Source organism: Coturnix japonica, chromosome 7 (assembly GCF_054131305.1).
Source record: "Coturnix japonica strain WE chromosome 7, WE-NBRP24, whole genome shotgun sequence".
Classification (NCBI taxonomy): domain Eukaryota; kingdom Metazoa; phylum Chordata; class Aves; order Galliformes; family Phasianidae; genus Coturnix; species Coturnix japonica.
The window spans coordinates 20,316,812-20,343,411 of record NC_140669.1 but is presented as its reverse complement, the minus strand read 5'-3'; the positions used below and the strand labels follow the sequence as shown (position 1 = coordinate 20,343,411).

Sequence of the window (26,600 nt, the reverse complement as noted above, 5' to 3'; positions counted from 1 at the left end):
TTTTGTCTTCAGTTAAAATAATACGTATAGTAACTATAGACCATTTTTCTCTTTTGTGAAGAGAAACTGCAACTGCTGCAACTATTCTGTATGCAGATTGCAGATGTTGTACTGAAGATACAACCTTGAGAACAAGTATGACAAGCCCAAAGAGTTGTTCATGCACAAAAGGAAAGAACTAAGCTATCCAAACTATCCAAACATTGGTCACGCAGAGAAGCCTCTTATGGGTTGGACAGCAAGGTGCCATTATTACAGTTTGACATTAATTTATGTGGAAGTCATAAGTGCTAAATTTGGAGCTTCTGGAAGGTTGTGTAGCTTAGTACTTGAGCTGAAAATAAAGGATGTTTGCATATACTGTTTGTTTTTCTTCAGTTGCATCCTGACTGAACAATTTTTGGGAGTCCCAAAGCATCAGTCAGAAAAGAGGCCTGTTATGCTTTTGCCTGCTAGGGAGACTTGTCTGTATCAAAGCACCTGAGAGCTGAGAGGTAGGAAGAATGAGAGTCTAATACCAGTTCTGTCTAGGTATTAATGGATTCCAAGTTACTTATTTGAGCCATAATAGAGAGCCTATTACAAATGCTGGAACTCTCATTTCTTAAGCAGTGACATGAAAGAGCTGCCAGGAAAACACAGGGTATCTGTGGAAATATTACCTTGAGTAAAAAGATGCCACTGGAGGAGCTTATCAGTTGAGCTATCATCTCATCCTTGGGTTTTGGGAACTGCTTGTGAGGGAGGCCTGAGTTCAACCACCCTCAGCTTTTCAACAGCTACTCATCTTCTTGCTGCTCTGCTGTCTCAGTGTGCGTGCTCTTGCCACCCTCCCTTTACCTTAACGAGATTTCTGGTAAAAATCATATTTCATTTACCTTTGTTCTTTGTATTTTATATTTCATTTGTCCCTAATGGTTTTAGCTGTACTTTTAGCTCTGCCCCCTCTGCCTCTCACTAACCTATAACAACATCTTATGCTGCCTTTCATTCCATCCTTCTCTCACATAATATGCTGTTGTATTTTTTTTTTAATGCCCTTTTTTCCCCTAACTTATCTCCTCTGTATTCCCCTTTTACTTTCTTTTTCTTTCAGCACCTTTTCTAGCCTTTGCTGATTCTTTAGCTCTTTAGCATCATCTATAATGCAACAACTCCATGACTTATCCAAGCTGCTGCTTGGAAGGATGGTGCTCTCCTCTGGCCTTCCTTGTCACCTCATCCTGTCTGCTGGGCTCACACAAGCACTTGGCATGCCCTAGAAGGCCAGCATGTTGAGAATATGAAGGAGCTGTGGCTGGACCAGCACTGTCTGCATACTTTTGAAGGGGCTCAGGCACAGAAATAATCCAGGGACCACTACAGTCTTGGGACAATGGTCCTACTAGGAGTAGAAGGGTGTTAAAATTAGTTTAAAATGAAGTTAAATGAAAAGAAGACTTGGAGTTAAAACTCTGATCATCTGCATTCTGGAAATAGCTTGTTTAATGTGAGCTAGAAATCAGACTAAAATCTTAAAACTGTGGTTAGTGAGTCACAAGAACGTCAACTGCAACTAAAGACTGGTCTTCTGTGGGGCAAGCTGTGGTTTGCTGTTGACGGAAACAGAGCTACAGTGCACCAAAACAATGACGTAGTCAGACCTTAGAGTACTAGTGGATTGTAATAGTATTCACAAGAAACTATCAAGCATTGCCAAGGAAGAGGCATTACAATCACTGAAGAAGTGGAGGGAGTGAAGGAAGCATGCGTGCTGGTTTGGGGCCATGAAGCCCTTGCCATGTTGTCTTACTGTAGCACACAAATATATCGTGTGCTTATGGAGCTTATGAAACAGTTCTGTGGTTTAAAGTGTAAATTTTTCTTTTTTCTTTTTTTCTTAAAGCCTCCAGATTTCACAGAAAATACAAATAATAGTATTATTGTCAGCATGAGAGAATGTAGTATTTACTTTTGAAATACTTGTCATCTTGTAAGTCATCTAAGTCTATATAAAATCCATATAAAATTTCATAGAGGTTTGGTGCTGCCAATCCCAAGCGTGCAATGAGAATGAGTCACATCTTCCAAGATCACACGATTTGCTGAAAATTCTGACGGGGTTTATTTTTAATTGGGTTTCATTTTTATTCGTCTTTTTTATGTCAGAACTGATTCATTTTTTCCACTGTTTTTCTGTGATTGTTACTGCTAGTAATGTCCCTCTCCTTGTTTAAAAAAAAAATAATAAACAAATTAAGAAAATAAGAAAGGACTCTTAACAAGGGTACCAAATAATTCGGAATGTATAACAAAATCGAGTAGTTGCTGCCAAGTCATGTTGGCAGGTTATTATCAAAGTAATGTCCTTTTTAGAAGAGAGGATTGGGAGTGGGAGATTGTGGAAAACAGTAAGAAGTTTAGTTTCATAATTCTCCATTTGTCCTTGAGGAGTTGTCTGACATTATGTGACGAAAATTTGTGCAGTTGGAGTAAAGATCTTTTCCTAATGCTCTTGGATATCTTGGTGGTGTATGGGTCTAAAATTCTTCCTATGAAGAATGTTCACTGTGATGGTCTTGGTAAAATTCTTTTGAGGCATCAGAAGTTCTATACAAACCTCAGTTGTATTGAGTGTACTGGCACATCCTGAGGCAAGGAAATCCAGAACAGGGACACCTCCTTCCATTAGGAATTTATGATTCAAGTCTCAGCTTTCAGATGACTCAAAAATCTTTGGCTTTTGCAGTGAGAAGAAACTTCTCTTCACAGCAGAAGCTGATTGCGACTGTGCAGAGCCAGTATGTCATGGGTGTCAGTGGGCAGTGAGTACTTACTGTAGCAGCAGTAGCATTTTAAGCACTTAAATTTCATGTTCAAATAAGCATTTTGAGGTATTCCATTCCAGATTCAAAAAAGTCCCAAACCTGCTCACTGCTGGTATTTCTTTAAAGGAGATACTTTGTATCTAATGAGGCAAATTCAGGTCATGTAATCAGTCATTCACTTCTGCCGAGCCTGAACATAGCCTACCACTTACTTAGTTGTATGCAACAGAACACCCTGTGTAATACAGGATTTCTGTAAGGAGTATTTTGCCTTGCTCAAAGGTAGGCAATGAGCTAAAACCAATTTCAGGACAGCTGTAATAAAATACATCACTTTAGAACTTCACTGTAGGGACTATGTAGGGACTACTTACTTTTTTTTTTTCTTTTTCTTTTTTTTTTTTTTTTTTTTCCCTGTGGTTTTGTTACCTCAAATCAAGGTGGCACCAGCAGGCAATGCCTCTGGTTAGCTTTGGTGTAGTCTGAAGGAGGTGTCATTCACCAATGAGAGTGAAGTAAAATATTCCAGCTGCTTTATGGGGCGAGGCGTATTTCTCAGCAACTCAAATTCAAGCCCTACTCAGAACTCAAACAGAATCAAATAGGAGTTTGTGGGAACTTTCCCTGCACTAGATCTATTGTGCAGAGCTTTCTATTCTATAGAACTAACTGTAGATGAGAAACATGCTCCTGGGTAAGTAATTCCATGTGGAGGTTGAAATCTGGCTCTCACGTAACTGCATAATAGAACGTTGTATGCTTGCTCCAGCTGTATGGAAAGAGAAACACATGTAGCATTTTGCTGATTTGTTTTTAATAGCAGTGCTCTAGTGAAAGCTGTAATTGTTTTCTGTAGTTTAGGGGCTGAGCAGTTGAATTAGGAAATACTACCTTGTGAGTGCCTGCAATTTATTTTTCTAGATAACTTTTTATCTTTAGGTAAACTTCATCAAAAAGCTACAAATGCCAAAATCAGCATTTGAACTTTCTCTCTTTTTTTCCCCCATTCTGTTCGGATGGTAATCATGACATTTTCTGAAGGAAAGCTATAAATGAAAATTCTTGTTAGTAAGCCCATTGGAGGAATGTGTTTCTTATATACTGAAATGATTTTGTTTCTTCCTTGTGAGCATGCTGATAGTTGACTCTTAATAAATTTAATGCTTGATTTTTGAATGTCTTTAATTTCCTTTAAGCATTATGCTGCTAAATCCTGTTGATAGATTCTGTGTTATTTATGGTTGTTGAAACTATTATATAGTAATAACATTTGAAGATAGGGACTGCATTCTTATGTACTTGAAAGAGCAATTGTTGAGCTTATGAAATGTTAATGCATCACAGGTTTTACTGTACTGCTTAGCAGAGATGTTAAAAATGTGCATGGTGCTTTCAGAAAGTTCTTCTTAGGATGCCTTAAATTAAGGTCAATAGCAGATAAATGCTCTCCTTCTCAAAGTCCTGGTTGCAGTTTGGAGGTTAGTTTGTAGAAAACACTTTTATTTCATACAAGGCAACCTTGTCTGGCAGAACGTCGTTGGTATTTTTTTTTCAGATGTCAAAATAAATACTGATAAAATGCTCATTTGCTCTGAATCGAATGTTATAAAAAAAAGTCACTGCTCTGTGTCTCACTGTCTTTCAGCTGTGACAAATCAGTTTCATCAGCTTTCATTGTTTTTAGAAGAACATATTTTATTTCTTTGTTTACCAAAAAATACATCATCCATTTACCATCGTTTTTGGTTGCCACCTTGTTTTAACATCCAAAGACCAGCAAATGTCCTCTGGTAATATATTTTTGAGGGTTTATGGATTTGTGTAGTATTTAGTTTAGTCCAGTTAAATTGTAGAGATTTCAGCAAAATTAGCTGCATATTTGCAGGTGCTTCAGGCTGCAAATACAGTATGGAAAACTCCTGTACTTGGAAACTGCTGTTCTGTAAATAGTCTGAATTTTGGCAAGGGTCGAGTAGGATGAATGTTGCCAGATGAGGGAATACGTCTAACCCTTGCTGGTACCAGAGGTGCTCTGACCCAGCTTCCTTGGAAGCAGGCACAGGTCTTGGAGTCGTGAGGTGACGAAGCAGTGTGGTGGGAACAGAAAAGGGCATCTGAACAGCATTCTGAGCTTCTGATGGGTTTCTGGATAGCAAACGCAATCCAGAAGTACAGAGGTACTTCACTATCACTTTCCATCCTACAAGTAATTTAAATAGCTCTCTGTGAAAAAAAACAGTGTTACTACTAAGGAAGATGTTCAGTGTGGGCAGTGGTAGTGGGCAGCATGGACATAAAACTTGCGTCATAAGTTTTTGCTTAGATAGGTGAATACCCCAGATGCATGAACTGATTTCTAGAAGCAGATATTTGGTACCGTTCAGTACTTGAAAATTTGGCCTTTGGGGAAAAGATGTTTTTATGTGCTGTAATGCTAAAGTGCTTCCAGCAAACTTTAAAATTGTTGCATTCTGTAGTTGTAGAGAACACTGAGATCTTTTGGAGTGACTTTTTCAAATATCCTTGTAGCTGATGGTGTACTCTCTTTTGAATAAATTCTGGATTCAACCTAAGCTGTTTCTATCCAGTACTTCTTTAAAGAAACAGGAAAGTGTAATATTTTCATCACTTAAAGCAGCTTAAATCTTCAGGGGAAAAAGGGTTACTGCTTAAATTTCAGATGAAAGGAGCGTTTTGTGAATTCATCTGTGTCATGTATTCATACCTGAATTAAAATGAGCCATGATGTACTGCAGTTTCTCTGGAACGTTACATAAACTTCCCTGTTCTGAACCATGCACAGGTTTGAAATGTGCAAACAGAACTGAAAGACTCTTTGCAGTAGTTTCTCCACAAGCAGGAAGCCTGATATTTACCCTACAATCAATGCAGTAGTGGACACAAAGACAAGCAGTCCTCTCTCCTACAAAACTTGGTTTAACTGGTAAAAAGGTAGGATCCATGAGAACAACTTTCTTCTTAGTTAAAGATGGTTACGGTTAGGGATGAGTTTGGATTGAATTCTGCACAGCCTTGTTTGCTCAGATTTGAAGTTGTGCGACTAAAACAAGGGATTGTTTGGAAGTATATTTGGAACAGATTCCTCCTGTTTTAATTCCTGAGATTTTGATCAGATCTTTTGTTAGCATTTTTGTGTGACTCTGTAGGTTAGTCAAGTAAAAGTCTGGTCCTGGTATGGCTTTCCTTGGCCTAGTTAGTTTCTTTCTATGTGATAGACTTAAAGCTCCCTATAATCATTCGTTGTGTTGTTTATTTCTGTTGGTGCTGGTTGCCTTTGGGGGCACATTCTGCCTTAATGCTGGCAGGTGGGCATGAGGAAGCAGAGAAGAAGCTGATCTCAGAGCAGCCAGAAAGGGACAAGAAGGGATAGGAGTAAGTATATTATCTCTATATTATAGTCTGAGCTGCTGGCAAATAATATTTCCTGACAAGATCAGCTGAAAATTTCCTCCTGAACAGGAAAGTTGCTGAATTCGTATGAGGAAGCCAAACCTGTCTGTCTTGGCTCCTCTTTTTTTTCAACATCCTTATAGTAAAGACTGAAAAATGCTGTTCTCTAAATTCTGTAGGTAGGAATGATTGCCAGTGGCGTTGTGCTATGTGTGAAGAATGAGTGAAAGAGAGCAGTTGTATCGGTATGTTAAAGATCAAGTGGACGATCCGAGGAGATTCTTCCAAATCTTGATTGTGAGCAGAAATATGAAGTGGGCATTATCAGGTAATGTTAAGTTGGTGATGTCTACCAGTTTTTCTTCCTATATGCCCTCTGGTGGATTTGTAAGAGCTGTACTCTAAAGAGAGCTAAATCTAATGGACTGACTATACATTACTGAAAAATGTGATCTTATAATAAAAATTACCCTCTGACCCTCCAGTTACTCAAAATATGTTGCCTACTGTAGTACAAGCCAGTGAGTGAAGGTTGGCTTAGGCTATGAAACCCAGTTTAATTTTCTAGTCTTTACAATTGAAATCTGTTTTATTGGGCGATTTTATTAATGGTTATTACAAATGAGAAATGAAGCTCAGACTTACTCTTTTCAAAGGGCAGTGCTACCCAAAGGACTCTCTGGGCACAGATCCAACTCAGTGTCCGATGTTCCTTGATAAAGCGGATTCCTTCACTTGAAGAGGCAGTAATTGATGTAACAGTGACAAATGGATATGATGCATCTCACCAGCACTTATGAGGTACTTTTTGTTATTTTCAAAAACTACCATTTGGACAATTCAGGTCTTCATCTCTATGCAGAGGTCTGCTTGGCATTTTCTTATCTAGCATCACATTTGCCCGTATGTGCTTGTGTGGTACTAGGGGAAAAAAAATAAAAAAAAAGTGTATTGGTATTTTCATGTTCAGTTAAATTATTTTCTGAGTATTTTTTATCTTTTCCCTCTCCTTGGGATGCTTTGTTCTAAACTGAAGGTGATGGCTAAAAAATCAGATTGTTCTTTCTAAATTTCATTGGGAACTTGAAGAAAGAGAGCTTTCAGAATGGAGAAATGAGATTTCTTTTTGAACTCTTCTTCTTTGTGATGCTACAACAATACATGTATTGTTAAATGTCAAGGCACTTGCTCTACATAAAAGAATGCCTCAGTTCATCTCATTATATTTTGCTCCTCATTACTTGTATTTCTTGTTCTTGCCCATGAAAGCATACGGTCATATATTTTATGATATTATACAAAACCACAGTGTTCCTTACCAACTTGGATAGCGTCTGACCTAAACGTTATCAAGTATGTTAATTGAGAAAAGGTGAAGCAAGATACAAAAGTAACATGCCCTGCTCTTCTCCCCATCAAAAAAAACCCAACAACTTCCATAAGCTTTCAGTTTAAAATGCATTGGGTTTTATTCATTGTTGTAAATAACAATAATAATAAAAACAATAACTCCTTGTATATAACATATGATTGCTAATGTAGAATTATGAATATTTTAGATTCTGGAGATGCAAGTTATGTATATGTTGTTCCTGACTACTTAGGAATAGTCATACAGTGTTTTTAGACAAGTTATTCTTGCTGATGCATATCAAAAGGCCTTCACTTCTTGCTGATCCAAGTCACGTTCTGTTTTATGAATTTAGCAACTTTGCTTTGGTGACATTGGAAAAGTCTGTAACTGTTGTAGCCTATTCAAGGGACTGGCAGTCTGGAAAAGTTTATTGGGAAGTACTTATTTTTGCATTGAGCCAATATGTTTATTTGGTTGGGTTGTGAAATGTAACGAAGATATAGAAAGAATTTTTCTTATTGACAGAATGTGGGAGATACCCTGCAAGACTTGGCTACCAGATACAATATTACATGTTAGTAGATTCAAAGTAGACTACTACTGGTATCAAATGTTGCTCATCAGTAATGCTTGTAGATCTAAATCTTACGAATTAAAATCTAAGGATCATAGAATGAGTTGGAAGGGTTCTTAAAGATCAACTAGTTCCAACTCCCTGACATAGGGAGGGCTGCCAACCACCAGATCAGGGCTCATCTAACCTGGCCTTGAATGCCTCCAGAGATGGGGTACCCACAGCTTCTCTGGGCAGCCTCAGCACCCTCTGAGTGAAAAATTTCTTCCTAACATCTAATCTAAATCTCCCCTCTTTTAGTTTAAAGCCATTACCCCACATCCTGTTACTATGCTCCCTGACAGAGTCCCTTTACAGCTCCCTTGTAAACTCCCTTTAGGTACTGGAAAACCACTATAAGGCCTCCACAGAATAGACACAAATGGGTAGTGATCTAATATTAAGCCCTGAACCTCTAAATTTTCATGTTAAAAATAAACAACAACAAAAATTGATTATTTCAGTACAGTAATGGTACAGGTTTAATTTTGAAGCTATTTTTTCTACTCTGCTTTTCTTACTGACCAAATTCAGTTTATACTTGTCATAGTAATCAGATTGGTTGCTTACATGGACTTCTGCAGTAATATTCAACAAGTATTATAATTAAGTTGTTCTAAACCATATGTTGTAAGGTTATGGCTGTTTTCAAACATGTCGTGAATATTGTATAGAAGACTATCAGTTTGTTGATGTCAACAGCTGTTCTTTAGTGACTTGAGTTAGCATATATTGTTTGTCATAGTTTCATGGTGGCACAGCTGAAACTTGGGTAGAGATGTCAGTAATAGGTCTAAAAATAGCTCTGAAAAGTTCTTTGAAAGACTACTACTGACCTCCTTTCATGAGAGTTAGTAGCAAAGCATGGTCTATGTGAGTTATGTCCTGATGCAGAGCCAAAGTACAGTGTGTATGAGTAAATCATAGAAAAATTGGAGCTGACAATGAAGATTACTTTGTCCCTTTTAATGGACGAATGTTAACTTAGCTGTAATACATTAACATAGGAACTATAAAGATTTAACTGCTTACAAAAAGAAGGCTGTGACTCCAAAAGAAATAAAACAAACAACAACCACCACCTCACAATAATTCATTAATTTGTCATGAAAGAAAACATCCAGAGATAAAGATTTTCCCATATATTTGTCTCTCTTCTCATGTTCTTTCAAAACAAGGAAGCTTCATTTACTTTAGTCCAAAAGCCAGACTATTTTCTCTTAGGTAGTCCCATAATTCTAGATCTAAAGGAAAAGATGTGTTTATTTATAAATAGAAGATTTGCTAGGGTATCTGGCGTATGTACTTTACAACTTAGCTATCAACCTGTGGGTAAGAGTGAATCAGTGGCTGAGGCTAACAAGAAAATCTACTTGATTAAATGTATATTTTGAGAGAATTGTAATTTAGCAATTAATAAGTAATTTTTCAAACTGTATTGCCTGAAGCTGAGGGAAGGCAAGGCTGTCAGAACATGCAGGGAGAACATTATGGGAGCACTGGAGCTGCTGGAAGAAAAAAAACAACATGGGATACAGTCAAGAGTGGAGTAGGGATACCACTGTAGGTGTGAAGAGAGACTTGACTTCAGGCGTGCTTAGAACTATAGGAAACTAAGGATTCTGGAGACATAAAAGGAGACTAATTCAAAGTGTTCAAAGCTTTTGAAAAGATTGAAGAATAAGGCTAGAGATTCAATCTTATGGTTTTACTGAATGAAAAGTAATTTCCATGCCTGTGGGACTTTGATGTCACTGACAGAGTAGCTGTTCAAACAGTAAAAAGTACAGGAAATACTTGGAGATGAAGAGCACAGTGTCCCTCTCTTTTTACCGTTGTCCTTATAGTTTATGTGACAGGCTATGAAGTTAAGCTGCTGAGTTCTGTGAGATGTTTATGCAGTATAATTCATTAGTATTAAACTGTTAGCTTCTAATTCTGGTTTTGCTGGAAATTCTGCCACTCACTACAGTGGAATGAAGAGTTGGTCTCTGAAGTTCTGTATTGCATTTCTGATGTGCTTTAAAACAGAAGGCTGGTCAGCTTCCCTATGGTGTATCTGGTGCCTGTACTGCAGATCAGCCTGGTGTGTGATGTTGGCTTTAGCTGGATTGATCTTCTGAGTGGTGCATTCAGGTTTTTGCTGTTCTGTTTGTTTGTTTCACTGGAGGTAATCCTATGATACTGATGAAAATCTCACAGACATGAGCACTTATGAGAATAGAAGTAGGCTCAGAAATCCACAAGATATTAATTTTGTCTGATTTAAATGAAAAAAAATTTAAAAAGTGAAATTTATGAGGAAGGGCACTTTACATTTGTTTCTGTAGCTTAAGTACAAAGAAGGCCACCAGGAATGATGAGTGGTTTCTGATAAAGTACAACTCTAGCTGTAGGAAGAAATTGATCAGATTTTACTGAATGCAATCTATAGTAAATTATATACTTTAAATTCAGCAATTTTAAAGACTACAAGGTCACTTCATTGCTCTGTGCTCTTTAAATTTTAAAATTATGGTAACTATCACATTAAAAATACATTTGACAGCTTAATACTAGACATAATACTGAAACAGATGAAACTGGTCTCAGAACACCTGAAAACAGGCTCTACTTACCATCTTCTTTATTTTCTGATCCTTTTGTGGAAGCATTAAGCTTGTGTTTCCTACCTTCTCCTTTTGCTTTTTTGGTCAGGTTATTCTGCTGTTTTTCCCAGTATTCATCCTTAGGAATACCATTCATTTATTTCTTCCATCTCATTGCTCATAATTGTGTCCCAGAGTAAAAACAATAAGGAACATTCTTTGCTTTCAGAATTTCCCCCTGAAACATTTGTGCTGCAGTACACTACACTACATACACTAATTTTCTTCTATATCAATCCTAGAAATAGTAGTAGAAAGAGTGTTTTGTTGTTGTGATTAGAGGTCATACTAACATAAATAAAATTTTACATTTCAAATTGTCTGAGATTTTAGACATTTTAGAATACTTAGGAAACTCATAAATACATCTTGAATGCTGCTTTCCCAGCAATTGAGTTAGATGATGGTTCTTGCCCTAGTTCTGGGCTCATAAACATGGCACATGGTATTCTGCCACTTGGTTATTCATGGTTGTTTTTTTTGTGTGTGTACAATAATCTTGCAATTACTTTTAGTGGCATATTCTGTGCATATATGGTACTTTGAATACTTTCCTAGATTACATGAAAGTTCTTTAAGCCGAATGCCTACTTAGAGCAGCTGTAAAGGGGTGTCAGCTTCCTCTTTTAGCTGTCTGCTGGGTGGGACGTTAATAACAGTATCATTTTACTTGTTGAATTCCCTTTCAAGTTTGAACACTGATACATGGCATGAGATAATGAAAGGGCTAGGATCCTATTACGACTTACTAATAGTGAAATGAACAAGCAAACAAAAATAACAGACTACCATGTGTTGGCTTTGTTTGTTTGTTTGATTGATTTGTTTGTTTTGGTTGTTGGTTTTTGTTGTTGTTGTTGTTGTTTTGTATCCTGGAATCCAATTAAATTAAAAATGAAGACTTGCTTCTTCAAAATCACCATAATGTAGTAATAACCTTCATATTTCAAAGGCATATTACAAGGTCTAAGTAGTTCTTTGAGTTAAAAGGAGCAATCAGGTTTTGTGGAATGAGTTTGCTGATTACGTGAAGAAAAAAAAAACAACAACCAAACAAAACTAATTAACCACAGCACAAACAAAAAAAACCTTTCTAATATTTGGTCTACATAGAAATTGTTCATCCACATTTAACATGCTGAGTCTGTAAGCACGGGGATTTATTTTGCCTCTTAGTTGGAGGGCTAGTTGTAAGATTTGGAAAATCCTTCTGTTACAGCTATTTGAGGATTGCTTTGAGAGGTAGTTATGCAACTCTAACAAAAATGATCTTAGCACTGTCTTTGCTTTTCAAAATTAAACAAAGGAAAGATTTCTACATTAAAGAAAGGAATTCCTACTTTTAAATCCAAACATCAGGGATTGAAATCCTAAACCCTTAGAGCAATGAAAGTGTAAGAAATATTAAGAAGCATAAAAAAGTTATTATAAAATTGGTATTGTATATCCAATTGTGAGTCATCCAGTACTTAAAAATTATATAATTCTGCCAATTACACATACAAATCCAGGGAGAATTTTAAGACCTTTCATAAGAATTTTAAAAAACCCTCTTGATACTGTCATACCCTAGGAAACCAGGAACATTAATCCACTGCTTGATGCTGACCTCTGAGAAAATACACTAAGTCCTAATAAGTTGCGTCTGGAATACTTGTCACCACCTTGAGAAATAAAAGGATGAGAAATGGACTTCCTGGAAGGGCAGCAGGGTTTCTTAATGTGTGCTGTTGCAGGGCCATTGCATGGATGCTTTAACAGCTGTACCAAGCTCTACACAAACCGATGGCTCTGAACAGCAGTGTGGCTCCTTGCTGCCAGATCCCTTCCACACCATGGAGGAATTAATTTCACTGAGTAAGGCACAGCGAGGAAGTACTAATTCAGCAAGATATAGGTGAGGTCTGTGCTTATCTTTGTGTATTCACCATTTTCTGCATTGTTCTTCATTTTTTTACTTGTTTGGATCCTATCTGATACTTTATATTTTTGAACTCCACTTGTTTTGTTATAAATGCTTTTATTTCTCTGCCCTTGAGTAGTCTGAGTACCCTTCTTCCACACCCCAAGTTAGCCCTGTTATTGGCCTTCTTTGTAAATTTATTTAATAAAGAAATAAAGGAGCTGAAACCTTATACAAACTCTTCCACTCAAAGACAGCTGTCTGTAACTTATCTCAAGGCATTAATTTTATTGTTTTTTTTCAAATTTATGTGTCATTCCTGTTGTGAAAGCAAAACTCACACTTTGCCTGAGAAAGTTGTCTTTCTTCCTTTCTTCCTTTCTTCCTTTCTTCCTTTCTTCCTTTCTTCCTTTCTTCCTTTCTTCCTTTCTTCCTTTCTTCCTTTCTTCCTTTCTTCCTTTCTTCCTTTCTTCCTTTCTTCCTTTCTTCCTTTCTTCCTTTCTTCCTTTCTTCCTTTCTTCCTTTCTTCCTTTCTTCTCTTACTTTTGAGTTTTTCCTTGTTTCAAGTCCTGGTCCTCTGCAAACCCCTCAGAGTGCTGTCCCAGAAGGGATAACACATGCTTTTTTTTTCGGTTGGTGATGTCTCTAAACACGTTGTTATGAAGGTTGTTCCTGTCTTTCCCAGTATCTGCCAGGATTACTTGTGCAGGCTGTGCAACCTCTCTCTAACTGGAACAGGACCTGCTTGGCAAAACCAAGGTTGGAGCAATGAAATTCTTAAGAGTGGGCCAGCAGCATGTGGAAAGTCACCATCTTTTTGATGAAGTCACTATTCTGTTTTCATTCTTCTTTGTTGTTGTGTTCATTTGCATTGTGTCCCTTAGATCTTAGGATTGCAGACAGGTGTCTGAGATGAAGTTAAACAACTGTAATAACAGTTTATTTCCCTGTTGTCTCTCCTCTTCTCCCTCAAGTAATAGAAAAGCGTTAGCTCTAAAGAACTGAAGAGCAATGTTATTTCAGAATGTTATTTCCATTTTAAACATCTTTGCTGTAGATCAGAGAATTTGTAAAACTAGGATCAGTTTTCTAATTCAGTTTGTCAATGGAAGATTCTCAATCAGTTGGAAAACCCTAAGCTAGAGAAACAAGCCTCTGCTGTCAGAGCCTGCATGTTCTTTCGTATATTAACATTAAATTCTCTGAGCTCCAAAGTCAACTCAAGGCTTCTTAGTGAAAGCAGATTTTGTCCAACGTAAATAAAGGATGATAATACCCAGTTCGAAGTTTTCTTCTTGGTGTCAGCAGCATACATCCTTGCACAGGGACAGGGCTGCTGAAAGCTGCAGGTTTGCAGGAGGCTCTGAAAGTTGGGGGAGCAAGGAGTGGGTGTCAGGGCTGTGGGGAACAAGGTACAGAGGACAGAGACAGCACAGTTACATGAAAGGGTATGCAGGTGTCTTTCAGTGAAGATATCTGGAGAAGAAAGAGAAAGAAATGTCTTTTTCCCAGTCTTTCTCCTTGTTATCTCCTACCACCTACTCTCTCTTTCTACAATACTTCCTCCTGACTGCTATCTTTGTACACAATGGAAAGGGGCAAGCCAGTCCTCAGGCTTCATGAGGCAGAAGATCGAGGAGCCAGTGCTGCTCCTGTTGCTGTGAAAGAAAAAGCCTGCAGTCCCTGGGAGCAGGGTTTGCGTTCCTCTGCTGCCTTTGGGGTGTCAGGAAATGGGATGTGTTGCCAAGTACTGTCTGTCAGGTGGGTGGGAGGGTAAGTTCTTGTATAGGAAAATATTCATTCAGCTGTCACTGACAGCTGCATGTGTTGGCTACTGATTGTCGCTGATCTGCTGTACCAAATTAGCAATATTATTTTGCTTAAAAGATTTATTAAAAAAATCTCAGACTAACTAGCAGCAGAATTTTATGTTGAAGAAGCTTCAGGTGATGCTAATTTTGATCTCTTGCACTCAGTCTGCTCAGGAGGTGCAGGGAATGGGAAGAATTGGATTATTAGGACAGGAATCTGAAAGAAGCCTAGTATCCAATGGCTGGGCATGCACAGTTCCCATCAGCTGTACAGTTATGTGTGCTAAGGGATTATGGGCAGAGAGCAGCAGTACTCAGCTGTTTGTCTGAGCTTCTAGATGTACCCTGTGTAGGAAGGGATGTGCTAGACAAAAGCAGAACTTTGTGGCTTGGGGAATTAATTCAACGATCCTTGATTTGTTGGGTGTTTGTTTGTTTGGTTTTTTTTGTTTGTTTGTTTGTTTCTTTTGTTTTGTTTGTTTGGTTTTTTGTGGGTTTTTTTGGTTTTTTTTTTTTGTTTTGTTTTGTAGCTTGTGTTGTGTCTCTGTGGATGGAGCAGCAATTTACTGCAATTTACTTGAGTTTGTGAGGCAGATCAAATATGGACCTTCTTTATTCCTTCCCATTTTGATATTACTTGCAGCACAGGAGAAACTGGAGAGAAAGTAAGGTAAGCTTCTCTGTACAGTGACTGCTACTCTTGAGGATACTGGGCAGGAGGCAAGTTCTGTGCTGATGCCTTGTGCCACAGCATGGAGGTAATCTTTTCTGCATTGGTTCATTGTCAGTAGGATTGGGGTGGATAGGAAGAAACACGGCTCTCTTTATTGTCTCTTTCTTTTTTTAAGTGACGCTTTTATTCATAAGTTACTGTTTATTATAGCTTCTGTCAAACCTCGAGACTCCATGTTGGCAAGTAGTATCTTATTCCTAAAGAATAAGCATTTCTTAAGCATTAACATTGCTATTCAGTTGTTCTTTTGTCTCCATAGCAACTTTAAAAGTAACAACAAAGCAGTAGGTGATGTTGTCATCCAAAAAATCTTTAATGCTCAAGTGGTTGTTGATAGCAACAAAATGGATGCCAATATGGGGTCACATGCGGCGGTAATAGATATGCCAGCTATGGCAAAAGTATTGCATGTGACATTTTAAAGTGTAACAGAAAGTTAGGTTGATACAACTGGCAGATTTTATACACTAAGCGTATGGTATTGTTTCTAAGTTCAACAGCAAACTGTGGTTTACCTTCTGTAATGGCATAAGTTGTGTGCTCATTCTATACTTGTGTACATTATTTTATATATATATCTTATATATTGTGTGCCACCTTGAGCTTAGAGCTCAAGGTTTCTGCTCAGTTTGTTGTGGGAGTAGAGAGTAAGGCTCCCTAAGAAGGTAGAAGTTAAAGGTTATTGTTATCATCTGACTTCAGAGCTGATCTGAAAAGGGAAGCATACAGTAAAAAGGTAATGCTTTTCATACAAATAAAATAAAACCCGACAAAGAGAAATGATTATCAGTTTTGTTTTTTGTTTGTTTGTTTTTTTTATCTTAACTCCATGATCTCAGAAGCTTGGCTATTTTACTGATACATAGAAGTGAAAATCATTCCTGGGGAAAAAGCCATGAGAAAATCAGACTGCAACTAGTGCTGAAAACCAGACAAGGGGGAATGATTGTAAGAAAGGTGCTTGAGATGGGAGAACTGGAATTAATTTCCAATTGCAATTTCTATGTAGTTGAGAGGTAATGAAAGAGTAAATCTATTCTTAAACAAATGTTGTGACAGATGAATTAGTGAAAAGGAAACTATATCCTTTTAAGTAGTTTGTGACCAGCACTTGACAAGTCTCTTTGAGGTACTGGTGGTGGGCTGTACTGTGAAAATTCTACCCACTTAATATATACGAATGCTGTCAGTATGGCATGTACCAAAATACCTTTCAGAGTCTTAAATTACCTGGATTTGAATGCAGCTTTCTCCAGGTTAGTGTATCATGTTCGTGCTCTGCACTTTGTGAAGGTGTCACCTCGGTTCTTGAATGTAGGGTTTGCTGATTGTTTGAGCTGTCTGTAATCAAAGCAGGCTTTTCTGCTCTACGAGAAAAGTGGAAGGTGGAGACTGACTGCACCTGGGTGTTTCTTGGAGCCTAACTTGATGGCATCAACAAGCCCTTTCTGCACATGGATAAACAGAACAGCTTCAGTCAGTGACACTGTGAAATACCATCTGTTTTAGACTGCAGAGAACTGGGCAGTTAGCAATGTTATCCTCATGATTCCAGTTACATCTTTCTTTCCCTTCATAGTATAGACAACAGTAATATATTTTAAAATTTGTTTTATTCAAGTAATTTTGCTTGTTTGCAGTATGAAACACATCCAGCTCTCACCCTTTCCTTGCCTCATGAGGGAAAGTATGTTTCTTTATTGTTTTCTTTCCTGTTGGTGTGGGGATTTTTGTTGTTATTGCTGTTTTGTGGTGTGTTGAGATGGAGTGCTCCTAAAAGAAATTTCAGGGCTGTCAATGTCATAAACTCAACAGATTCAGTTTCCTTATTTGTTTTCATTTGTCTCTGTTGGAAAAGCTTTCTGAGCAGCTTTTGGTTTTGAAAGTCTTTAGGTAAACCTGAAGCATGTATGTAACTCAGATGAAATAATAGGTATTTTAAAGTTACCAGTCATGCTAGACTTTCTTAAAACTGTAATTAAAGTGTAACTCTAAGCTACGTAGTCCATGACTGTCAACTGAAGGACATTTCAAGGAAAGTTTGAAGTGGCAAGATTTCTGTCATTTTTCCTGTCAGCTTTTGGGAGTTGGACATTGGGGTATAGAGCTGCCACCCTCTCATTCCTCTGGCAGGTATGTTCAGCTGTCTGAGAGAGAGGTTAGAGAGAGGAGGCAGAATGAGGGGAATCTAAATGAGACTGAAATGAACTGAGGCAAACCCGCTCCCCTGCTTCTGATGACATCAATTGAGATGAGCTGATGGAAGTATGAAATTGTTTTTGCCAGAATGCTTAATAAAATTAATTTTCTTTTCATGAGAGATGGGAAAACAGCTGCACCTGAGATTGGCAGGCTCCATTTGCAGGGAGATAATAGCAGAAGTATTAGTGGTTACTCTGTACCTATTTTGTTTCCTGAACAAGAAAACTAGATACATAATAGTGCCAAGAATGCCTGCACATCTATTGTGTGTGTGCCTGGAGCAACTAAAGGCCACTGGCTGGCTGCAGGCTGGCCCCAAGTTGAGTAGTGCTTGCTTTAAATCACTATCACTTCAGGCTCAGTGCTGTGCCTAGTCTCACAGTGACATTTTACATCTTAATGCAGTCCCATCTTTGTTTGAATCTTCCAGGGACTACTTCCCTTCTGACATGTTCTGCATTAAATCTGATTTCCCAACAAATTTGATCAGCCTATAAACAAAGCTGTTCTTCTTCCTAAATTCAGTTATCTTCTGAATCCAAAGGTAGCAAATGATTCATTTTTCTGTGATGTGTCACCAATGAATCCTTTTGCAAGTCAAATATGCGTTTATACTTTTGTCACAAACTTTTTCAATGTGAGCAAAACTTTAAGAAGTGGGTTTCCAGGCTTTCAGTGGAAGACCATGTCTGTATTGCTTTCACCAGAGTTAGAGCAGATCTCTCAATATCTTGTTGCTGTTGAAGGGTGAACTTTGAAATGCCAAAACAGTACAAAACAGTATTTGTAATTCCATGGATTGATTTGCATAGTTAATAAATATAATCAATCTTATTATTTTCCTATGGTTTCTATCATGTAATTGAAGTTCTGGGCTGTAAGCAAGATCTTGATACTTGTCCCAGTGTAATATTTGCAGACTAAATAGCAAGCCTACATAGTCTTGCTGACCCTTCTTTTAAATTAGAGACAGGTTATGGATTTTCATTGTTTATAATGGATGCCTCTTTACAGTTCACCATGATCTGTTTCAAACATCTGATTTCTTTTTTTTTTTTTTTTTTTTTTTTTTTTTTAATTTATTTATCAGCTATGTGCATGCAAAGAAAATGCACTGAATCCTATGGAGGCTCTATCAGACTCTTTTCTCCTGACAGTTTGTGGCTTAACTTTTCATATTTTCCCGATGTTCTGAGTGCTTTTTATAGTGGTGTACACCTTGAGTGGTGCCACAGATTTAAAGTAGAATTCTTGCAGATTCTCAGAAGGTTTCATTTTATGTATGTAGATTGGATGAATTCTTGAGATTCTGTCTAGTTCTGTTTCGTAGAGATGGGGTTTTAATCAAAGCGCTTTGATGTATTTAGAGGTAATGGCAGAAACCTGTTAGTCACCCTGGAAAAAAATAATATAAATTCTTTGACAGGTATACCCCTTTGTTGCAACTAACATGAATCCTAGTGTTCCTAAATAAAAGCTCTGCTTTCACTGATGTAACTGTCAGCATTTTGCATGGAAGCAGATAGTTATGGTGGATATCAGGGGTATGACAACTAGCAGCTGTGCTCGTGGTATGTTAGCATGAACTTTGATGAAAGTGCTTTGTGGAAGATTAAAATTTGAAATGAGACATAACTTATGTTTGTGTTTTTTTTTAATTTACTGCTCAGATAAAAAGTCCTGCTCTTGACTGTGGTGCTCATTTGTTCTTGATATGAAGATAAATGTCCCATGAACAAAAGTTCCCAGTTCTATTACTCTGTGGAACTTTCCATTTCATGTACAGCACTAGCAGGACTCTATACAAATTGATAAAAATAGTATTTATACAAAGTGGAAAATTCCGCCTTCAGTATGAGAGGGAATCTTAGCAACCTTCTTTTCCCAGAATTTGCAATGACTCTATTGAGCACAATTAAAATGTTCAGTTGTCAACAACAAGATCAGGCAGAAAAGTAAATATGGAAAGCTTTTCTGCTTTAATTGTCTGCAGGAGTTGGTACATAACTCTTGGAATGATTCTCGTACAGAGTTTATATTGTTCTCTGCATGTAAACTGCAGGAAAATGCAAATACCACAGAAAAACAAACATGAACATTTCAGGCAGAGATAAGTGCTCCTATTTCCCACTGATTGGACTGAAAACTTTTTCTCTATGAACAGAAGAAAGAAATATTTCTGCATGCTTTCATATTTTGCCAAGCTATTGGCAATGTTATTTCAGCAGAAAGGACCCACATTTTTGCTGGGGACTGAACTGGATAAAATCCACTTCACCTGGGGCATCCTTCATGCATATAGCATATGTTTGTGCTTTAGTTTGCTTCTGCTAAATTTCTCTGCATTGATCTCTCATGTAAAAATTGTGATAAAACTATTTGAAAGAACAAACCCCTTAAAATCGAGCAAGACGATCTTTATACTTCAGTTAAAGAAAAAAAGGAAGTATATGGCACTAGTTGTAAATATCTTTGTTGCAACTTCTTTAATGGCTGCAATCACAGTATACCTTGCTGGTCATCTAAGCTTCTTCTTATCCATAAGGTATTGCTTTTGCTGTACATAAAACACTGTTTTATTCAGTCTGGATACTGTCTTGTGTGTTGTTGAGATTCACAGATTCTCTAGGGAGGTTATTTCCACAGTCTGTTTCAGCTCAAAAAGAGTGCCACCATGAGCACTAACTATGACTCAGAACTATGCTGGTGTTAAGAAACTTACCTTGATGTTCAAACCTAGTGGGTTTGATTGGCTTCTTTTCCAGTTATATCCTTTTCCTTCAATTGTCTCTAATCTCCAAACTTTCACAACTCTGCTAGTCTTTCAAATAGCTTGCATTGCCCCTTGCCTCTCTTGACTGTGTATTGTTACTATCTCACTGTTAATATTTGCTACATTTTCTGGAGCTTGCTTCTTGTATCAGTCACTTCAATTTGTAAATCCTTTTTAAGTGAAGAGGTCCTGCTACTTCACATAATAAGCATTGCCATCAATGATAATTCTTTCCTTCATGGAAGAAGGTGCGTTTTGATACTTCAAGCTTTGTCCCTTAAGCGGTTGCCGGGTCATGAGACTTCATGAATAATGCTTTTGCGCAGAGGAGGAAGTTGGGCTTTTTCCTCCTTATCTTTCATTGCCACTCTAACATGTCAGTCCTGCACTTTTGCAGCTCAAGTATAATTTGGAAACATATACAATTGTTTCTACTATATGTAATTTTTTTTATGATTATTACCATGTGCCCAAAGTTATCAATAGGAAAAACTTCTGTGTCCAGGATATTTTTATTTTCTGTAGTTTTTGCTTGTCTTATTTGTGTTCTGTACTGCTCACTGATGGTTTGATTCATCAATCTGTAATCTATCCCAGCAAAGGAAGAGCAGCTGGTCTGAAATTGATTTACAGGTTTCCTCTATTGTTATGCTTGAATATGCTCATACAGGAATAGAAATATTGAACAAAGCTCATCCTACCCAAACCCCTGTTGGCATGAAGGTTTACAGTCACAAAACTAGCTGGAGTTTTTCTCTTCATACCATACTGAAACCCAGCTGCTCATATGATTTCATTGTATTCCCAGCTTTAAGTTCATTCTTCCTTTTCTGTGTCATCGATGCCAAGATTTAAACACAGTGCTGCATGTGGGATCCCACCGCATAAGATGAGCACTTCTCTGTTAATACTGGAAATGAATTTAGAAAGGATCATGAGGCACATTTCCTCATTATTGTTGTAGAATGTTCATCTTTCTTCATTGTTACAATCAGTGCTATAAAATCTGGGGGGTAAATAGATGTTTTTATATTCTGGCAGCAGTGCTCTAAAGATGAAAGTTTCTGTTTGTTTTTGATTCAGTTATTGGTCACTGACTTCTATTCAAATGTACACTCCATATGGGTTTTAAAATATGCTACATTTCTGCTTTCAGTAATAGAAAAGACATCTGAGGATTAGATTTCACCTTGCATGACTCATTTTTGTCTTGTGCAACTTTCTGAAGTGTTTACTAGAACATGTTTGAAATTCATGTACTGGGAAAAAGTGCTGTAGAAGTAGGCATTTCTGCGTAAGATAGAAATTGTCTTTGCAAAACCTGTAGTTAAGTAGCCTCTCAGTTAAAGCAAAGCAAAGCAACAATAAAAAATGAATACACGCTGCTTCTATAGGGGAGTAGGTATAGAATACTTCTCTGTAGTGAAAATGTTCAGCTACTGAAAAATAGATTTGTTCTTTCCTGTTCTCTTTTCTGCTCTGACTACACTTTCATAGATACTTAAGGATTTTATTTTTATTTTTGAAGCATGTAGCAGAAATGCTAAGTCAGGGCATGAACCAGTGATTGAGCACCCGGTGAGAAGGCAGAGCCAACCCTAGGGAACTCAGGTGTATGAAATGCACTGAGTGACTGGAAGGGGTGGAGTCAGGATCCACTCCTTCCCAGACCTTGTTTAAGGGTTGGCAGTGGAGGTAAGACTCTCTTGCTGGAGATCCCTGTGTACTTGGTGCCTACTGAAGGTAAGCTGCTCCTTTCCTTTGTTTCTGTGCCTGTTGTATTTGAGCAAATCCTCACATACAGCCTAGGACCTTGCTGCTCTGCTGTCATTACTGTGTGGGTTACAAAGCTACTTAAAGCTATTATGTTCTTTCTAATTAGAGCACATAAAAGCAGATTAGTAACAAATTCATTTCTCTGATTTCATCCTGTCCTGGAAGGCATATAGTATAGTTAAAGATAATTTTCACCCAAACTTGATTATCAAATCTGTCCAGATAATGGCTTTGAAAATTCTGGAGGACAGTGCAAACTCCAAGGGGTGTACATACCTCCATGCAGGTGGAGGAAGGTAGTTTATGCCAACTGTTGAGGATGTCTATGGAAGTACGGACTCATTCTTATAGGTGATTGACCTCCAGTGAGTATTTCCTAAAACGCCAGTTCAGAGCTACTTCTTAATCATCCCCAGCTCCTGGATTAGCCTGTTTGATTGGATTCTGCTGATGGAGTGTGTTCTGCAGCATGGCTTCACTCCGAAGGGCTGTTCTGCTGCAGAAATATATGGCATATTTTAAACCCATTATGGAATGCAGACAACTGTGAAACCATGACTGCTGTATCCGCAGGAATGTTTGATCCTGGACCTTTGGTAAGGAACTGGTCTTTCATCCCTATCTTTGCAAACTTCACTTGCCCAATTCAGCACACTACTATGACAATTACGTGCAAGATGATGTGATTCAGGACATTTGCATGAGGTGAAGGGTGCAGTGTGTCATGCAGAATGTGTGGTGGTAGAAGGGTGGGCTGTGTTCCTTTCCCCAGGCTGTTGGCTATTCTGGCCCCCTCACAGCAGATGCTGTGATCTGTGTGGTGTGATAATCATTTGCCTCTTTCCTTTTGCTGTTCCACATATTTGCTGGGCTCTTTATACGGCAACTTAGGAAGAACATTTGTCAATGAAAAACATGTAGAAGGTTTTGTTAATGTAGTGTCAGTCTGATAACAAATACCTTGATCACTCCTTTTATTGTTCCTTTGCACAGTGAAACTCTAGCATCTGACCTAGCAGTTGTTGTGTCTACACAGTGCTCCTCCTGGAGATGTTAATCAGCCAGATCTCACACTTGCACTGCTGCTAATCCTAGTGAGGATGTGCACTTAAAAGGAATGATAATGGATTCACACCAGTGCAACAGATGCAAGCTTGGACCATTTGCTGGAGTTCTGTGCATCGCACATTATACCTCCAGGCTTATAAGTTTTTACAGCAATTTTGTTTGCCCTGTTTTTTTTTTCTTGACAATAGCAAATACATGCAATTAAAAGGGAAAAGCACAGAGGTATGATTTTTAGGGTTTCTCATAATCTAAATTGTATTACCTTCAGTACACAAGTCTTCTGCTGTTTCCATCTAACCAACAAATAAGTATGAAAGGAGAGTAATCTGCAAGGCAGTTGATAGAATTGAGAAAAAAGGTTTACACGTGAATTTAAAGCTCAGTGATTGGGAACACAGTCACATTTTTAAAACAGAAGAAGTAAAGTTTAGGATGGAGAGAAAGAATGTAAATATGTGCACTGCTTCAATCTTCTCAGAATCATAGGCTTGATATTTACCTTACTACATAGCCAGGGGTTAGGAAAGAAAGGGGTGAGAGAAATACTTCTACTTTTTCCTGGAGGTTGGCTGGAGCTTGTGTGCTGCTACATCTGACTAATTCATTAGAACTGAGGAAACAAAAAAATTAAGGATTGTAGCTTTTAAAGTCAGAGTGAACTATTACTCTTTAAGATAGAGAAAAGCTGTTACAGAAATGAGATGGGGTTATATTCTTTATAGGCATAAGAACAGAATAGTCATCTTGCCTGACTCTTCTTCATACTAAATCATGCAGCCTTTATCACACTTACTGAAGGAGTTTGGAAGTTCTTTTAGAGACTCCTTAATATAAGTGCCAGTACAAACTATCAGGAAGCGTAGCACGGAAAGCAGGACTAAATGTAAGCTGTTTCTGCTGTGAAGCATAAGGACTGTATGTGGAGATAGGAAAGGGGAAGTAGTTCAAATTATAGAGGGTGAAAGAAGAAAAGTAATGTGAAGGACAAAATTTAAAAAAAGCAAGAAATGAGACAGAAGCATCTAACTTTAAGAAATCTTTCTTGTAAATGCACTTGCAATACAAACAGAATAGCAAGGAGAAGAGTGGATTCTTATTCTGTAAATGCCAGAGGAAGCAAAGAAGTTGGGGTTGTGTGGTGTTTTTGCATTGTTGCTGTTAGAAAGAGTGATTCTGTTAAAGTGACCATCATCTTACTAAAGCGATGAAATGGTGAGATTGCAATGTAAGAAGAAGTTAGTGTTTTGATGAACTGGGATCTTAAAAGTTATGATAAATGCTGCGTGAGGATACTTGCATTGATGGAAATCTCAGAGCTGTTACTGTTGTGAAGTCCCAGAGCACTAAAAAAGGCCTGATGGTTTCGGAGTGTAATTTAGAAGTGGAGAAGGGCCAATATGAGTTTGGGAACAGATTTATTATTTTCCCTTTGAAGAAGCAGACAAATAAGTTTATGCCAAAGCATACAGAGAGGAACAGGAGCTGAGTAATAACCAGCAGGGCAGATGAGCAGGGCTCACCACTCTGTGAATGCAGGGAAGGGATGCTGTGTAGCACAAGCTGAAAGTGAGATAACGCTGCCCTGTTAGATGGATGCTATCCTGAGAGAGAGAACCAGAAACACAGTGTGACAGGCATGAAATTTTTCTGCTATGCTGCCAGGATGCTGAGGGCCAGTTTGGTCGAGTCTGGGCATGGATGAGAGGTATCAGTGCTCACAACATTTTTCATTCTTCTTTTTTTGTCCACCACATCTCACTGCTTTCTTTGGATGGCTGTGGGTTTGATTTGACCAGCTCACAGGTCTGGCTGAAAGCATTTTTCTCTTTTCTTGGTTTGTTGCTGGTTTGTTTATAAACACTGGGACTCCCTGTGCCAGCTCAGGGGAGGAACTGGGAGTGGATTAAAGGCTAGTGGGGCTGCCCAGCCTGTTCAAGTGTGATTGTGGGTAGAGATGCAAGCTGCATGACAGTATTCATAAATCTGCATTCATGCTTTTCTCATAGTTTTTGAATACGTAACAGCATTGTAACTCTTTATGACCCAGCCCAGGCAGGCCTGGTGCACTGCTGCTTTCAAAACAGAATAATGTTCCTATTCAAATGCCAGTTACTAATTACACTAATTAATGTTTAGTAAGGCTACTGATGTGGTGATTAGTGCTACCAACTCTGTTAGTTATAAATCTGTTGCCTTTATTTCTCCACAGGCTAGATACCATGTACTCTATTTTTTTTTTAATGAATTTTCAGATTTTTGTAGTTATTCTCAAAGTCAGGACTGATGAGCAAGTAAAATAGTGCATCTTAATACAGCAGAGTCAGGATTTGAGGGCTCTGATCTTCTGAATCTCATGACCCTCCAGCATCTCCATAACCCTGCTCTCCAAGGTTTTGAACTTTTTCAAAAATTTAAGCAGACATCATCTTTTTTAAAAATAATAAAGTAACATAAGAGAAGAATTTACTTATAAGATATGTCGCAGCCAGCTAGCCTTCTAATGCTGTAATCCCCAAACTTAGTTTCAAGAACAATAATAGGAAATGAGCTGCTGAAATGCTGCTTGTCAGTCTTTTAGGTTATATTTGATCTGGTGATGTCAATAATAGGCTGCCTTCCCTCTGGAGTCAAGTTGCAAACAGTGTCCTCGAGGGTAATTAAAGCTAAGCACACAATTACAGCAGCCCTGATTTGTTTGGACTTGTTGGTTGCCCACTGTCTCGCAGCACCTAGCATTACAAATGCACCGTACCGAACTGCAAGGATTATTTTTCTCTGAGTCTCATGCTGCGTATGTTTAAATGCTGCAGTGGAGGTGGGCTGTAGCCCTAGGCAATAAGGTAAGCAACATGACACCAATTAGCAGCGGGAAGCCTTTGTGGGACAACGTGGTCTGTTTTATACCTTTGTTTTGCTGAAATGATTCATGGTTGAATGGTCTCTGTGAAAGCTCTGCAGTTTCTGAATACTGTAAGGCTCTGGTGATCTGTAGCATTTTTCTTCCACTTATAAAAGGCCTAAACTTTAGTCAGCATTGCAACTCTTGTCCTCGTTTCCCATTCTGAAGCACCGTTGTTGTGATTTTAGGTGTGAGAAGTACTAGTCTGTCTCGCTTCTATTTTCTTCAGTAGGGCAAAGTCTCTGCACTTATTTCCATTTACAGGATAACAGGATGCTGGTAACTCCTAAAGCTCAAGAAGCACAGTTTTGTCATGCCATTTGCTTTGACTTGCAGGAGTGTGTGCTCTGAGCAGAGGGGATGCAGCAGGGCATCTGATGAAGAGAGAAATGAAGTCCTGTGGGAAATCCTCAAACTTTCTTCTTTCTTTAGTTAGAGCACAAAGGAGGGAGAAGCATTTTCCCTTCTGTAGTGTTAACTACAAAATTATAAAATTGTTTGGTTTTTTTCTTGAAACTACTTCTAAGACATGTGTGATTTTCTTCAGTTAAGCTAGTATTAGGAAAAGGATCGTTTTTTCACTTAGATTTAAATTAAACTGC

General features: G+C 38.1%; 1 protein-coding gene across 19 annotated transcripts in view; it reads left to right on the top strand.

Annotated features, from left to right (window-relative positions):
* ZNF385B (zinc finger protein 385B) overlaps nucleotides 1-26,600 on the top strand; it is a 149,929-nt gene that overhangs the window by 64,345 nt on the left and 58,984 nt on the right. Inside the window, exon 1 of one of the 19 annotated variants that reach the window (XM_085552663.1) lies at nucleotides 3,356-3,501. The exons of 11 other annotated variants lie outside the window; for them this stretch is intronic. Coding sequence is in view for 1 of the 8 variants with exons in the window: in XM_085552655.1 (XP_085408781.1) it covers nucleotides 3,483-3,501 (19 nt within the window). In the remaining 7 variants the exon portion in view is untranslated. Of the gene's footprint in view, nucleotides 1-3,355; nucleotides 3,502-12,709; nucleotides 12,736-14,894; nucleotides 15,218-21,941; nucleotides 21,999-22,491; nucleotides 22,628-25,782; nucleotides 25,940-26,600 lie in introns of those variants that run through there. 7 more of the 19 variants (XM_085552655.1, XM_085552658.1, XM_085552657.1 and 4 more) reach the window with 7 other exon arrangements.